Source organism: Antechinus flavipes, chromosome 1 (genome assembly GCF_016432865.1).
Source record: "Antechinus flavipes isolate AdamAnt ecotype Samford, QLD, Australia chromosome 1, AdamAnt_v2, whole genome shotgun sequence".
Classification (NCBI taxonomy): Eukaryota; Metazoa; Chordata; class Mammalia; order Dasyuromorphia; family Dasyuridae; genus Antechinus; species Antechinus flavipes.
Window position 1 is genome coordinate 651,937,500 of NC_067398.1, and position 17,898 is coordinate 651,955,397.

General features: G+C 37.4%; 1 protein-coding gene across 1 annotated transcript in view; it reads right to left on the minus strand.

Annotated features, from left to right (window-relative positions):
* The window catches only part of LOC127548021 (immunoglobulin gamma-1 heavy chain-like), a 42,120-nt gene extending 24,222 nt beyond the window's left edge, over positions 1 to 17,898 (minus strand). The window contains exons 1-2 of the mRNA XM_051975180.1: positions 17,859 to 17,898; positions 17,255 to 17,582 (exon numbers count right to left, since the gene is read on the minus strand). Coding sequence (XP_051831140.1) covers positions 17,255 to 17,582; positions 17,859 to 17,898 — 368 coding nt within the window. The remainder of the gene's footprint in view (positions 1 to 17,254; positions 17,583 to 17,858) is intronic.

Consider the following 17,898-nt stretch of genomic DNA (forward strand, 5'->3'; position numbering starts at 1 on the left):
GAATAAAAACGGCAGGAACATACTCAGGGGGGTGAGGGAAGTAGAGGATTCCACGTGGCCACCCTTCCCCCACTCCTGACCCCTAGGAAAAAAACTTCCCTCAGGTTCCCCACTCAATTTCCTATATGGGAATCCTTTTCAAGATTTAACCCATCAGTTTCCCAATACCAGGTTTCTTCCCAAATCCACCCATTTCCAACTTTCTCTTTCCCCCGACTACATATTTAAACAATCTCCTTTCCTTTAAATGTTAGCATACTGCTGTATATTAACTTTCCAAGCTTTCAAATCCCTTTCAATCTATTTTTTCTTTCTTTTTCTTTTTTTCTTCCTTTCTCTCCCTTTTCTCCCTTTTTCTCACAGGCTGCTGCAGTCAGCCAGAGACAGAAGAGAGTGAAAGATTTTTCAAACTTCTTGATATTTTCTAAGCCTGCAACACAGAGGCTGAATTCTTATCTCTTACAAGCTTCCTAAATTTTAACACAGACACACACAGACAAACATGGAGCTCCAATTTACTATGCACAGTTGCAACGTTGTTTTCCAACCAACAACATAACAGACAAACCACACAGAACATAGAACATATATGACAGACTACACAGTTACAACATTAAGCAAACATACCCAGAGGCTATTTTCCAGCGTCCCAGAAAATACCCGTCTCAGAATTTTTAAACCCGTCGGTATTTATTCTGAGACTATAGGTTGCTAGCAACAGAACAGACCAGAACCAGAACCAAAACCAGATAGACTTACTCTCCCGAATGCCGAATCAAATGCCGAATCGATTCGTTGTCCACTGTAGGCCGGAATGAGACTGAAGAACTGCTTCCTTTTCCCAAGGAACAGACCCAGGTCCTGAGCCCCCCTCAGGCCTAGGTGGAGACCGAGAGGTCTCTAATCTCTAATCCAGTTCTCAGTTTCTATTATCTCGGTGGGAACCTCCGAATTGTAATGCCGGAGAAACTGAGGCAGGAGAGAGATTAGAGAGTTTTTAATATTTTATTAATGGGAGAGTAAGATTGACTGGACAGGACTCTCATCTCAGATTATCTAGTCAGACAGAGATAAGTATACTGGGACCAAGGAATCCATATTGGTCCCAGGGCTGGAGGACCCAAAGAATCCAGCGTCCAGCATACAGCTGCCAGATGCCATTCTCCAGCCATGAATGGAAGAACCCCAACTTCTTAAATACCTTTTTGGAGACAAAGAAGAGAAAGGGAGGGAAAGTTTTTTTATCAGGGAGGGGAAGCCATAAAACCTAAAAATTCCAGAGACAAAGTAGTAAAGATATCATGGGTTGATCTTGGAATATTCTAAAGGAATATTGTAAATCCATAAAAGAATCAGGAGATCTACTCTTTTATCTTGCTAATTCATAACCCGAGAGCAAATAATCCTTAGTTTTACTGGGTCAGAGACAGAACAATTAAGATAACTGAGACAGGGAAACTGAGTCAGGACAGTTAAAGAAAACTGTGGCATAACAGTCATACAGAGTTCACCCCATCAATTGGACAACAGAACCTCCTGTAGCATGAAAAGTTGGATGGGCCTATCTGTATTATCTAGAGTCATCCTGATGACCTTTATGGTTCTTTTGGCTTAGGGGAATTGCTAGTCGATATAAAATTATAAATAAATAATGCAATGTTGGTGGAGTTGTGAAATGATCTAACCATTGTGGAGAACAATTTGCAACTATGACCAAGGGACTATAAAACTGTGCATACCCTTTGACCCAACAATGCCATTACTGGGTCCATATCCCAAAGAAATCATAAAGAAGGGAAAATAATCCACATGCACAAAATATTTGTAGCAGCTGTTTTTGTAGTAGCAAAAAACTGGAAAATGAATAGATACTCATCAATAGAATAAGTTGTGATTCATGAAAGGAATGGAATGTTATTGTTCTATAAAAATAATGAACAAGTTGATTTTAGAAAGATTTACATGAACTGATGCTGAGTGAAACAAGCAGAACCAGGAATATATTGTACATAGTAACAGGAAAATTGTGTAATGATCAACTATGAAAGACTTGGTTCTTCTCAGTGGTTCAATTATCCAAAGCAATCCGAATAAACTTTGAATAAAAGCACCATTTGTATCCAAAAAGAACTGTGAAGATGGAATGTAAATCAACATATGCTATGCTTACTTCTTTTTTCTGTTTTTTTTTCTCTTATGGTTTTTCCCTTTTGTCAAATTTAGAAGTTGCTAAATGAAAAATGAGAACTCCACAGAGTATATCAGCATAATAGTTCATTCATTTCTAAGAAGGCAGCATTTAATTATATCAAAATAAGGTAAAAGTAAAGCTTAGAGAGATGCAGAATTCTTGTTTTACTAAGACCACAGATAAAATCCAATTTTATGCAGATTATGCCTTTTGATGCCCTGAAGGCTACTTAGGTTGCAAAGATTTATGATGCATCTCAACTACTGAGTGCTGATTGCTTAGTGATAATGACATAATTCTAGAGAGATGGCCTGGAGGGAAGGATCTGGAAAGTTAGAAAAGTAGGTTTCTAAATTTCAAGCTTTCCAGATTTCCCCCACAAATAGAACAACAGGGCAAACATAGCCAGTGAAATATCAAGAAGACCTGGGGCAGGACAGGGGTCCTCCTCGATCCAAGAAGATTTGAAGAAAGCCCCCAGGCCAAGAATTAACCTGTGTGAAGTGCAAACATTTCTGGATTAAATCCACAGAAACAGAAATTGGAGAGAAATGGCTAAACACTTCCATAGTGTTCTCCACAGACCAGCATCAATGTTGAAGTCATTGACCATATACGTCAGATTGAAGTCAATCCTCCCCAAGCTTGAAATTCCAACTGAAGAAGAGTTACTTAAGTTATGTGACAAAGCACCTGGTGCTGATTTTATTCCAACTGACATTTAAAATGCGGGGGGTCCATTGCACCTTCAAAAACTGACTGAAATTTTCTGAGTTATATGGCAAGAGGAGGTTATCCCCCAGGACTTCATTCCAATGAGGAAGAACACAGAATCAAGGTCTGCAACCATACAGATAGATTCTTCAACTTGAAAAGGTTATAAGCCAAAACTAAAGTGAAGTGGGGTCTCGGTGCCTGATTTTTTTGTTTGAGGAAGATTATACCTTCAATGTAGCCGCTGAAGCTGAGATGCAACAAAGTATTGATTGATTCTCTGCAGTTTTCTTTGGGCCTAATGATTAACACCAAGAAAACATAGGAGCTCCATCAACCAGCACCACACCATATAGGTGGAACCATCTTTACAGCAAATGGGGAAATTTGAATATCTTAGCAGCACACTTAGCAGTAGAGATGTACACATTGAAAATGAGGTTGATGTGTGTATTTCCAAAGCTAAGTTGGTGTTTTGGGAGGTTCCAAAAGAAAGTGTGAGAGAGACATATTAGACTAATTACCAAACTGAAAGTCTACAGAACCATTTTGCTAACCTCATTGATGTATGCCTGTGAAACATGGGACAGTGTACCAATGCTGTGCCAGGAAACTAAATTGCATCCATTTGAATTTTCTTAGGAAGATTCTAAACATCACCTGGCAGAATAAGATACCAGACACTCAAAATAAACTGCCAAGCATTCAAACTCAATTACAGAGAGCATAACTCTGTTAGACTGGCCACATTGTTTGAATGTACAATTGCCAAATGTACACTTGCCAAAAAAGAATATTTTATAGAAAAGATATACAATACAAACCCTCACATAGTAGACAGAAAAATCAATATAAGGATACTCTCAAAGTCTCTCTTAAGAACTTTGAAATTGATTGTGGGGCATGGGAGACACAGACACAGGACTACCTAGAATGATATGCTCCTATCAGAATAGACACTGTGCTCTATGAGCAAAGCAGAATTGAAATAATTCAAAAGTGCTAAGTGAAATGAGCAGAACCAGGAGATCATTATACACTTCGACAACGATATTGTATGAGGATGTATTCTGATGGAAGTGGATTTCTATGACAAAGAGACCTAACTGAGTTTCAATGGATAAATGATGGACAGAAACAGCTACACCCAAAGAAGGAACACTGGGAAATAAATGTGAACTATTTGCATTTTTGATTTTCTTTCCGAGTTATTTTTACCTTCTGAATCCAATTCTCCCTGTGCAACAGGAGAACTGTTCGGTTCTGCAAATATGTATTGTATCTAGGATATACTGCAATATATTTAACATATATAGGACTGCTTGCCATCTTGGGGGGGGGGGGGGTGGAGGGAGGGAGGGGAAAAAAATGAAACATAAGCGAGTGCAAGGGATAATGTTGTAAAAAAATTATCCTGGCATGGATTCTGTCAATACAAAGTTATTATTAAATAAAATTAAATTAAAAAAAAACTATTAAAAAAGAAATAATTCAAAAGTAACATGAGATACACAAATCTTGAAATATACTCTAAATGCTCATATGGATTTTTCTGTGGTAAAATATTCCAAGTTCATATTGGTCTGCTCAACCCTAACATAGTGATATCATTTTAGTTCTCTTCAAGAATGAAGGACAAACAACCAATCACTATTTCTTCTATATTTCTTCTAACACAGTAATATTCTAATACATTCTGGCTCCACAATTTGTTTAGCCTTTCCCAAAAATAATGAACATCTATTTTGTTTCCAATTCTTTGCTATCACAGAAATTATTGCCATACATATTTTGGTCTATATGAGGATTTTCTTTTTATCAATGACCTTCTTGATGGTATAAATTTAGCAATGAAATTTCTGGGTCAAAGAGCATAAACATTTTAATCACTTTATTTTTGTAATTCTAAATTGCTTTCCAAAATCATTGAATTGATTCACAACTCCACCAGTAATGACACTCTTCCCAGATCCCCTTCATTGACTTCCATTTTTTGTCATCTTTGCCAATTTGTGCAGTGATATAAAACCTCAGGATTGGAGCCACCATAAGGATAATGCAAGATTTAGCACCTTCCACATTAAAGAACCAAAGGGCTTGGAATATGATGTTCCAGAGAACATTGAAACTAGAATTGCAACCAAGAATAACCTACCCAGCAAACCTGACCATAATCCTTCAGGAGAAAAATGAATATTCATGAAACGAGGATTTTCATGCATTTGTAGTGAAAAGAGCTAAATGGAAAATTTGATTCAAATATAGAACTCTGGATAAGCAAAAGGAAGTAATCAGGAAAATGATATCAAAAGATTTATCTATTTATATTCCTACATGGGAGGATGATACTTGTAATTTATTAGAACTTTCTCATTATTATAGCAGTTAGAAGGCGTATATAGACAAAAGGCACAAGTGTGAGTTGAATATGAAGGTATAATATCTTTTTTTTTTAATAATTTTTTATTGATAGAATGCATGCCAGGGTAATTTTTACAGCATTATCCCTTGCATTCATTTCTGTTCCGATTTTACCCCTCCCTCCCTCCACCCCTTCCCCGAGATGGCAAGAGTCCTTTACATGTTGAATGGGTTGCAGTATATCCTAGATACAATATATGTGTGCAGAACCAAACAGTTTTCTTGTTGCACAGGGAGAATTGGATTCAGAAGGTATAAATAACCCGGGAGGAAAAACATAAATGCAAGCAGTTTATATTCATTTCCAGTGTTCTTTCTCTGGGTGTAGCTGCTTCTATAAAGCATCTTTGATCAATTAAGGCTCTCTTTATCGAAGAGGTCCACTTCCATCAGAATACATCCTCAAACAGTATCATTGTTGAGGTATATAATGATCTCCTGGTTCTGCTCATTTCACTCAGCATCAGTTCATGTAAGTCTCACCAGTCCTCTCTGTATTCATCCTGCTGGTCGTTCCTTACAGAACAATAATATTCCATAATGTTCATATACCACAATATAATATCTTTTTGAAAAATGATTAAATTAAGGGATAAAAGAGGAATGTACTAGGAGAAAGAGAAAAGAAGTGGAATATTGCAAATTATCTGCCATTAAAGAAAAAGAGGCAAGAAAAAGCTTTTAAGATGGACGAGGTGGACAGTATAAGAGAGGATAAGTATAAAAACTTTATTCTCATCAGAACTGGCTCAAAGAAGAAATATTATGCACATTCAATAAGGGTTTAAAAATCTATCTTATCCTGCAGGAAAATAGGAGAGGGATGGGATATGGGAGGAGATAGGATGATAAAAGAGAGGGTATTTGGGGGAGGCAGTGGTCAGTACCAAAACACTTCTGAGGAGTAATAGGGTGAAAGGGGAGAGAGAATAAATGGTGTGGAGGTGGGAGGGATACTGCTAGCAATAGTAAGTAGAAAAAAAATGCCAAAACAAGTTTCTCTGCTAAGGCCTCATTTCTCAAACATAGAGGGAATTGAGTCAAATTTATAAAAAAGTAAAAGTAAAAACCATGCCCCAACTTATCAATGATCAAAAGATATGATCTGTGCCCAAAGGGCTATAAATTCATGTACATTCTTTGACCTAACAAGGCCACCACTTGGCATGAATATCAAAAGAGATTTAGGGGGGGAAAAAGAAAAAAATGATATATATACAAAAAATATTTATAGCAACTCTTCTCAGGGCAAAAAAAAAAAAAAAAAAAAAAAAGGAAATTTAGGGGATGTCCATCAACTGGGGAATGGTTCGATAAACTGTGATGTAGGTTTGTGATATAATATTATTTTTTGGAGAATTATGAACAAGATGCTCTCATTTAAAAATCTGAAAAGTCTTCTATGAAATCAAGCAAAATAAAACGTATTACTTACAAAGTAATAGCAATGTTCTGGGATGACCAACTGTAAATGACTTTGCTATTCTCAGTTGTATAATCATAATATAGCTATTCTCAAGGCATTATGATGAACAATCCTATACATAGCCAGAGAAGGAACTGATTGTGTCTGAATACAGATTGAAGCATTCTTCTCTTCCTCTCTCTGTCTCTCTTTCTTTTTAACTTAATTTTTCTTGAGGATTATTTTCATTAGGGTGGGATAGCTATGTTTTCTTTCATAACTTGACTTTTATGAAACTTTTGTATAATTTTACACATGATTTTTTAATTGTGGGTGGAGATAAGGGAAAGAACCTAAAACTCAAAAATTTTAAAAACAAATTTAAATTTTTTTTTGTTTTGAATGTAACTGGGAAAAAAACATTAAATAAATAATGCTGGAGAAACTGAGGCAAAATAGAGATTAGAGAATTTTTAATGTTTTATTAATGGAGAGCTTGACTGGGTACAAAACAGGATTCATGTTGATTCCAGCCAGCTGGATTGGACTCTTGTCTCAAAGTATCCAGCAGAAAGCAAGGGATTCCAGAGACTCTTATAGGGCTCCAGTGATCAGGGACACAAAGGCAAGGTTAGGGTAGAGCACTACCTTAAGTGGGAACTTCCAGGTCTGACAGGTTGGGTGTAAGCAAGGATCATAAATTCTAATAAGTTGGGAGGCTAGGAGTCACTAAGTCTGAGATAGGAAATATGACTACCTATCTTGAGATAAACCATCTGCAGTTTATGACTCTCTGGAATGCTAGCAGTCAGGGCTCCCAGCCCTAATTATCTCAGTCCTAATGTCCAGAAAGGGGGGTTGCCACCAGGAAGACTGAGATAGAACAATTCTGGGAGACTGAGGCAGAACAATTAAAGGAAAGTGTGGCATAACATGAAATATAATGAAACATAGCACCCCAAAGCCAATAACTAACATATATATATCACTTTAAGGTTGGGAAAACACTTCACAGATATTGTCTTATTTTAGCCCTAATTTTCATGTTTCTTAGAAAAGATTCTAATAGATCACCATTGTGTATGACACTTGTTTTTGATTTTACTTATTTCTTTTTAGTTATATACTTTAGTTATATATTTAATATACATTAAATAGGGTCCCTCTATATATTGTATAGGGTTTTTATTCTAAGTGAATATTGCAACTTGTCAAATGCTTTTCCTATTTCTATTAAGATAATCATGTCCTTTGGGATTTTTTATATACTTTATTATTTTCTTAATGATGAGCTATCCTTGAAGCTTTGATATAAATCCAACTTGATTATAACGAAGATGCAGGAAAATATGATGTACTCTAATCAAATCAATGAACGGAAAAGCTCCTGTATTAAGAAAAGAGACTGCTGGAGAATGGGTGAAGTAACAAATGGAAATCAGAGTAGATGAAAAATATATAGAAATCTTGGGATGGCGATCTTTCAAGAAATAAAGTCTACAGGGATTTAATGCTTTAGGAGTACTACCTCTAAGACAATGTGTCTCTTAGTAAAAGATAATTGATTCCTACACACACACACACACACACACACACACACACCAATTGCTAGTCCCCTCCCTAGACTCCCTGGGAAATTACTTTGAATTTACATAGAATGGAAATAAGAAGACCTCAGAAGTGAGTTTTATAATAATCCAGAAAAGTGGAAATACCAAGGTGTGAGCTCTATGAGAGCACCGACTTTGTTTTTTTTGGTCTTCCTTTCCCTAGTGCTTAGCATAGTATCTGACACACAGTAAATTTTTAACAAATGCTTGTTAAAAATGATTTCAGAAAGGAAAGAGGAGAGACTTACATGAACTGATGCTGAGTGAAATGAGGAGGACTTCAGGAGATCATTATATACTTCAACAATAGTACTATATGATGATCAACTCTGATGGACAAGGCCATCTTCAGCAAGGAGATGAACCAAATCAGTTCCAATAGAGCAGTAATGAATTGAACCAGCTACACCCAGCGAAAGAACTCTGGGAGATGGCTATGAACCACTATTTCAAAGTCTGATTCTTTTTGTTCAGCAAAATAACTGTTTGGACATGTATACTTATATTGTATTTAATTTATACTTTAACATATTTAACATGTATTGATGAACCTGCCATCTGAGGGAGGAGGTGGGGGAAAAGAGGGAAAAAGTTGGAATAAAAGGTTTGGCAATTGTCAATGCTGTAAAATTACCCATGCATGTAACTTGTAAATAAAAAGCTATTAAAAAAAAAAAAAAAAACTTCAGTTACTGGAAAAAAAAATGCTTGTTGACTTACTCACAAGGAAGCTTAAACTAGTTTTGGTATTCAGGCTGGATTGAATCAATGAGAAAATGTTGGCAGAAGGTTATTAGCATAATTTAGGCAGGTACTAATTGACTGTTATAGTAGGGTGGAAGAAGCAGGAATAAAGAAGTGGGAATGAATAATATCCTAGAGGCTGAAGCCTGGAAAGTGTCATTATTATTTAGAAGTTGGAAAATGACTTATTTAGGACTCTTGTAAACATTTCCAGTCTTTGCTTTAAGACCTTCAGGAGTAAAGCATTTATTCTCCTTCAAGACATTCCATTCCTCTTTGAGACAACTCTTAACAGTTTAAAAAGTTCTTCACTTCATTTAGCCCAAACCCAACTCCCTGCAACGTCTCATCCCATCCTAGGTCTGCCTTTTAGGCCAAGCTTTAAAACAAAGTCTAATTTCTCTCCCACATACCATTTCTTCAAATACTTTAATAGGTAGCCAAATCCCAATTTTGTTCAAGCACAGAGGAAGGGAAAGAATTAGAATTCCTCTGGTTTGTCCCCTTCTATTATACCTAAATATGGCCATTTAAGTCCAGTAGGTGAACTAACTTGGACAGCACTTCCTCAAGATCATTTTTAGGTAATATCATGGTTTGGATCAAATGATCTCAGATCAGGATGATGGGCCATTGGTCAAGAAACTCCCATCCACTTTGTGACCTCTGTCAAAAGGGGAAGAAAGTGCTGGTGTGTGTCTAAGTGGGAATGAAATACAGGTGTGCTCCCCATACACACTCTCCTCACAACCTCCAACAGACTAGCTGGTTTCTGCCACAGGTGTTTCTGAGGTTTCATCACTGTGAGTTCCAACTCAGTCTACACAGTGATACATGCCCTACCTTAAACCCCAGGTATGGCAGGGTCTATGGAAGGTGTTCCTAGCTGATTCGCAAGATTCTGAAGTGTATGGAGAAGTCCTTATAGCAGAGTGGTGATTAATGATAGAAAGAGAAGAACCTGGAAGTGGCAATGGGAAGCAAGAACTATTTTAAGTCCAATGTCTTCTAGTGAATCTGTGGAATGAGTGAAAGTGCAGTCAGTGTTAGGAACATGGATGTTGTGTCATCAGGAAGGAGCTAGATCTCAATGATTGCAAGGAGATGGAAGGAGTTAAAAAGAAAAAAGTTTCAGATAAAAGCAAATAATTATCTATGGAGCAGGCATTCCAGAGAGCACAGTGGAGGGAATGGGTAGCTTTAGCATAGAATGCTAGGGAGATTCAGTTGAGGGGATAAGAACAAGGAAGAATAAGTAGGGGACATAGAGCAGGTTTGAACAATGTCAACCAGCAGTTTAGAATCACTGGGATAGGGAATGAGATAACATCAGTGAAAATTTTTTAATTAATAGTATGAATTCAGGTTGGTTATCATAATCCCCTAGGAGTTCTGCCTCTGGTAGGGTTGTCCCAAGATCCAAAAACCAAGAAGTTGAGGATAGTAAGGAATGTGATGGAATGGCTAGCCTAGAAAAGGTAGAATTCTTTTAAGTTGGAATGAAATGAGCCTAGTACAGCTAGATGTCAAATTATATGATAAAGTAGTGTGCCACCCTCGCTGGGATATTTCCCAAGTTTATGTTCTCATTCATGGGTTGAGAGGAAGCTGCTATTTTAAGTTCTAGGAGCCACCCCATAGGGCCATAATCCTATTATTATAAGTCATGAGCTCCAAGTTATGGGTTCCCTGTTAGTAATCAATCAGTCAACATTTTTCTAATAATATTTCTTAAGCACTTATGAAGCAACACTGTGAGAAGCACTAGGGCTACCAAAAAAAGTTAAAAACACTAGTCCCTTCCCTCAAAGAGCTCACATTCTAATGGAGGAAGCAACATAATCATAACTATGTACAGACAACTTATATTTAGAATAAAGGAAAGATAATCTCAGAGGTATAGCATAAGCAGTAGGGGGAAAGGGTGAGATGACCAGGAAAGGTCTGTTATAGGAAGTAAGATTTACATTTGAGATAAATTTTGAAGAAGGTCATGAAAGTCAGGAAGAAGATGGAGCATTCTATACATAGACAGTTTGTGAAAAGGCACTAAGTCAGGAGATGGAGTATCATGTTTGAGTAACAGCAAGTAAACTGGCATAGGTAAATCACAGAATACTTGAAGGGGAGTAAGAAGACTAAAAAGAAGAACTTGAAATGCCAAGAAGATCATTTCATATTTTGATTCTAAAGCTGAGTTACTAAAGTTCACTGAACAAAAGGGTGATCATTGCTAATTTTAGCAAAAGTAGTTTCAGTTGAATGACATCAGAAGCCAAATTACAGAGAATTTTGAAGTATATGAAAGGAGGGAAAGTGAAGCTACCCAGTATATGTGTCTTTCTCAAGAAGTCTGGACAAGCAAATGATTAGCACTGTGTGATGACCACCTTTAGCACCCAGAGTATATTAAAATCAGCTGGAGTCAGAATAGGGGAAAATCCTTGATCTTTATTCTTTGTGGAGGTGAAGGAGAATGGCAATACGAAGTGAGAACAGTGCCAACAAGAATCTGACCAGCAGTGCCTCTAGCTCTCACACTCCACCCACCAAATCCTCTATGTAATCTTCTATACAACACATCAAACTTGCACAGAGAGTGGGTGGGGCCATTTTTCTCCAAGCATATATTAATAGAGTATTGTCCAATTGCTAATTAGCCGCAAATGCTTAGGACCTCAGTGCACCGAGAAACTTCAAGAGCTCCCGCCCATTACAGCTCTGTTTCCTGTATAGGACTAAGGCACATTTTTTCACCAATATACACAGAACTTTGTGCCATTTGTCAGCCAGGTGAAAGGTGAACTGGAGTGAGAAGAATCTTGAGAGAGAAAGCCCAACAAGAAGACTATAACAAAACGCCATGCTTGGGGTGATAAAGGTCTATATCAGGGTAATGGAAATATGAGGGAGAGAAATAGACATATTATGAAGGCAGAAAGAAGACTTGGAAGAGAATGGATATGGGGATGAATTAAGTGAGAAGTAGAAAACACTGAGATTGTGAAACTTGATGACTAAGATATTGGTGCTACTTTCAACAGCAATAGAGAAATTAGAAAAGGGAAGGACAAACCTGAAAAGAGTTACATGAACTGATGTAAAGTAAAATGAGGAGAACATTGTACACAGTAACAACAATATTATATAAGGACCAGCTATGAAAGGATTTAGCTATTCTCAGCACTTAAATGATACAAGACAATTCTGAAAAATAACATAAAAAATGTTGTCCTCCTCCAGAGAAAAGAATTGTTGGAGTCTGAATGTAGTTTGAAGCATTGTTTTTTACTTTATTTTTCTTGGGATTTTTTATCTCTGTTTTCTTTTACAATGTGACTAATATATGTGTTTTGCATAACTGCACATGTATAATCAATATTAAATTGTTTTCTTCTCAATGAGGGAAGAAGTAGAAGAAGAGAATTTAGAACTCAATTTTTTAAAAAATGCTTAAAATTGTTTTTACATTTAATTAGGGAAAAATAAAATATTAAAGAAAGAAAGAGGGAAAGGTTTGGGGTGGAAAGATAATGAATTCTGTTTTTAATATATTGAATTTGAGATGCCTATAGAACATTCAGTTTAAGACATCCAAAAGGCAATTGGTGATATAGACTGGAGCCTAGAAGAAAAATGAAAGCTGCATACATAGCACTGGGAATCATTCTCATATACATGATAATTAAATCTATGAGAAATGATAAGTTCACCAAATGAAATAGTATAAAGGAAGAAAAGGGTCCAGAACAGACCTTTGGAGGATATTTACGATTAGAAAATAAAACTTTGATGAAAAGTCAGTAAAGGAGACTGAAAAAAAGTGATAAGAAAAGTAGGAGAGTACAAAGAAAAGTATCAAAGATTGCCAAGAGGTCAAGAAAGATGAAGATTGAAAAAGGGTGGTTAAATTTGGCAGTTCAAAAGTTTTTGCTAGCTTTAGAAAGAGTAGTGTCAATTGAATGATATCAGAAACCAAATTACAGAAGATTTGGAAATATATGAAAGGAGAGAGAACCTATTTAGCATATATGACTGTCAGGGGCCGAGACCTAGTCATTGGGAACCTTAACAGAGACTGCCTCTTCCAGCTTCCCTGAGCCAGATGGGGCTTCGGACGTCTCTGGCCCTCCTCGTGGAGATGGGAGGAGGGAAATAACAGACAGAGAACCGAGGTGGATAGAATGCAATGATGTTTATTGATGTTACAAGTCAGCGGTGTCTCCCCCAAGCCATCCCGAGTCCATTCCTTTTATAGTCCTTTTCCCTCCACTTGTAATTCATCTATTGGGGCAGGGACTCCTCTCCAATCCCTCCCCGAAGGAGGAGCCCATCCTTTCTGTGCCTACCCTGCCACGGGCCAGGTTCCACCACTTCAGCGTGGTAATCAAGGAATCCTGGGTTAGGATGGGTCCTGGCACAAAGGAGTCCTCAACTCACTTCAGGAGGTTCAGGTCCAGGGCCCCAAACATATGACTTTCTCAAGAAGTTTGGGTAAGCAGGAGGTTAGCTCTGCTCCCTGAATAGGCCCAAAGCATACTCTCCCAACAATGTACACAGAGGCCATGAGAAGAATGAGTTACATGATGGTAGTGAGACACATAACATGCTATCAAATGAAAAGGAAGGTGGTGTTACAGTGGATAAAATGCTGAATAGGGAATAGATGTCTCTTTTGTTACATGATAAAACATTATCATATGTGAGTATAATCTTACTTTTTTTCTATTTATCCATTTTTAATTGATTATTTCCAAACTACCAAGTACTCTTCAAATAATAGCACTAAACATTTATTTTATTCTAAAGAACTAAAGTTAGCAACATATATATAATCTTACTTCTTTAGCTAAAATGAAGAAATAATCACACTCTGTTCCCTTACAACAAAATCCCAGATTTCCAATACTAGAAGTTACTCCAGTGACTATCCAATACATAAATAAAAAAGAATCCCTTCTATAATCCATGTGACATGCGGTCATAAAGACTTGCCTAAAAATCTCCTCATACTTCCCAAGATATCCTATTCCATTTTTCGGTGGGGCTATGTATTCTTCTGTCTTACAAAGCAGTTCGTTCCATTTTTGGATAGGACTGAATATTAGTGATAAGGTCCTAAATGTGGATGTGTTGGGTAGAGAGAAACTGAAGAACTGATCCCTGAGACAGGCAAGGAATAGGCACTAATAGAAATCAGTTTAGATTCATGGTCCCACCCTCCAGTCAGAAATCAAATTTATGTCAGACCTCTGAAGCCTACCCTCTGTAGGGGTCTTGGGCAGCCTCACCTTGTCATGTCCTATCAGAAATTCCAATCATTTCCCTGAGGTTAAATTTTCTCTATAAAATCTCCTTATGGCCCATGCCATACTGACTACCCTCTTTTGGGTCAGTCTGCCATGACGCTCTGTCTCCTGGTGTCTTTTTCCTTGCCCCTCTCCATGCCACATGGTCTCTCCTAATCCCACCATACCTTGAGGTGTCTCTCCTAACCTCACTTCTCCTTATAGCTAGCTAACTCTTTTGGGCTGGTAAATCCTTTTCAGGATTAAACCTGTCAATTAAGGACGTGCCCTAATCTCATAGGGTATTTCCTTTCTCCTGGTAAATGGCAAGTTCCACATAGAGAACTTGCCCTTTCCATCATTAATTATTAAAACCTTTTCTATGCTCTCTTAACTCTATTTCATATTTACCATTTCTAGTGTCTATTGCATCCCTTCATTTTGTCTGCAACCTATTCCCCTAAATAAATCATCCTTTTGCCAAAGAGAATGGCAATTTTGAATTCACATGACTGAATCCCAACTTTTGGTGCCTGCCATCACCTGGTATCTACATCATCCATATTATTCGGATTTGTTTCTCTTTTGACTACCAGAAAGAGAACTAGTAAGGAATATTTTGTTTTATAAAAGATCTTTCTTTTTGTCTTAGAGCTCTTTGGGGTATATGACTATTAGTGAGAAAATTGAATCAAAGAAACAATTCAGTGTCTTTTTTCAAAGCTTTCTGAATCTTATTCCAACAGCATGGCCTTAAAACAAGCTAACAAAGCAATTAAAATCTCCCCTGAGTGGGAATTCTTCTACCACACAATTCAAAAAGTATTACTTATAACTTCACCGATATCATTAAAGAATGAAAGAATCCTTGAAAATGATATCAGAGACCCTTGAAGGTTCTACATGAGTACATATCAAAAGTATATAGGCTCTATTGCAAAAATTTCTTAGAAAAGATGCATAAGCTCATGAACACAATGCTCAGATTCTAATAGAGAGGAACTATACTCTTCAATCCAGTGATACTGGCCTCCTCGGTTCTTCATGAACAAGGCTCTCCATTTCTTGACTCCAAGCATTTTGTCTGACTGTTCCCCAGGTCTGGAAGAATGTCCCTCCTCATTTGCACTCACTGATTTCTCTGATTTTTTAAATCTCGACTAAAATTCTATCTTTTGGGGGGAGCTTTTCCCATTCTCTCTTAATTCTAGTGCCTTCCCTTCTTTATTTCCTATTTATCCTGTATATATCATTTGTATATATTGCTGTTGCCACAATACCACATTGCCACAATTGTGAACTCCTTGAAAATAGGGTCTTTTGTCTCTATGTGTCCAGCTCTGCCTGGTGCTAAATAAAATAACTAATTGACTAATAAGCTCCTTCCCTAGAGGCTATTATAGCCATACTTCTAATAAAGCTTTAGCATACCATCTCAACTTTTTTAAATGTTTTATATATGTATATATATATATATGTACATATATATAATATGCATACACATGCATATATATACATATATGTTATATATATATATCTTTGTTTTTACACATCACATGTATACATTTATATGTGTATCTTTATACACACATATATAATATACATTTATGAATATATACTTATATGTGTATCTTTGTATTTTATATATACACATATATTATGCATATATATGTATGTATGTATATAACTGCACATCCAATACTCTTTCTGGAAGAACATGCCCATCCATATGTTCCCTACATTCTCTGTTATACTGGAAAGGCCATAGGATAGAGGCATTCTTCCTGAAAGCTAGTTGCCAGGGGAAGAGTTGAAGATCAAAACCACTAGGTATAATCACTCAGATCACAGTAGGTCCAGTCTCTGATTTATTTTATTAATATAGGACATGGGGACATAGAGCATCAGTCCTGGAGTCAGGGGAACCTGAGTTCAAATCTGGTTTCAGACACTTAACACTTCCTAGCTGTGTGACCCTGGGCAAGTCACTTAACCCCAATTGCCTCAGCAAAAATAATTATAATAATAATACAGGACATACAGTTAAGAAACTAGTTAGCTACTTACAAGCACACTTGATTTCTAAGCACGATTATTACTAGGATGGCACCTGTAACAATAAGGATGTGAGACTTTTTATGCTTCCTTGAAAATGGCTCTCTAATGTCCTCTAACACCCCCTGTATTGACCTTACAGGGTTAAAGAAGTGCCAAACTCATCCCAGACCAACAAGATAAGGCTATCTTTAGTATCTTGAAGTTTTGTATCCAAATTCTCTTTAAAAATTGACACTTGTAAATGATAAAGCTCAAATTCATAGCCAGTTCATATCACAAGTCCAAAGAGATGAATGTATGGCCAAGTTGCCCTCCTGGCTCCTGGTTCACTGGTTTCCTAATTGTTGCTGCTATTGTTGTTGTTGTTGTGCCATGTCCAATTTTTAGTGACTCAATTTGTAAATTTCTTGGCAAAGATTCTAGAGTAGTCTTGAGGTTTTTTTCTTCAGTTTATTTTACAAATGAGAAACTAAGACAGACAGGATTGAGCGACTTCCCCAAAGTCAAACAGCCAGTAGGTTTCAAAAGATAGAATAAGTTAGGAAGAAGAGTCTTCTTGACCCCAGGCCTAGATGCTCTATCCACTGCACTACCTTCCTAGATCCTCTTATAGTCTAACTACAATAGATTCTTATTTATCACATTCTGTCTCTGCCCCAATATACAAACACACTCATGAGAGACATATATACACATAGAGACACAGTAGTAGGACTACTTCTAAGAGGTTTCCCAGGCCTGGATTCTTTAGGCTGTAGCTGTGTTCTCAGATCTGGTCCTGATCTTGTCTCAGGGAGTATGGGTTTTTTGTCAGAGCCTGTACCTAGGTTTCAACACGGTGAGTCTTGCACAGTAGTAAATGCCTGAGTCCTCCTTCTGCAGATGGCGCAGAGTCAGGGAGACTGTACCAGCCTCATTGTTCCTGAAAATGAAGGCTCTATCTTGAATGCTCTTCTTGTATTCCTTTTTGTTACCTAACCCAGCAGTGATACTGGCCACAAATTCCTTAGTCCCTCCAGGTGGGCTCCAGTGCCAAGAAAAGGAAAAGTCCTTAAAGCGGAGTCCTGAGGCTGTACAGGTCAGGGTCAAGTTCTGGCCCTCATAAGTCAATTTACCTCCTGTCTCCACCAGCTGCACCTGGGCCCAGGACCCTGCAGAGGAAACATGGAAAAAGAAGGTCAACCCCATACTGAGTTCTTGGTAAGGAAAGCTGGAGGACCAGGACAGAGATACCTGAAAGCTAATGAAAGGCTAGGTCTCACACTTGGGGGCTCCTCGGGAGAAAAGCCCAAGTCACTGAGAGCCAGGTGCAAGGAACTATATACCCAGGCAATTGAAGAAGGAAGAATGGGGAACAGAATGGAACAGAAATAACTGGAAGCTAGTAATCCAGGAAGAGAGGAGGAAGGGAATGAGGGCAGAGATACCTGAAAGATTAAAGAAGAGTAGTCCCAAAAGATAGGCCAT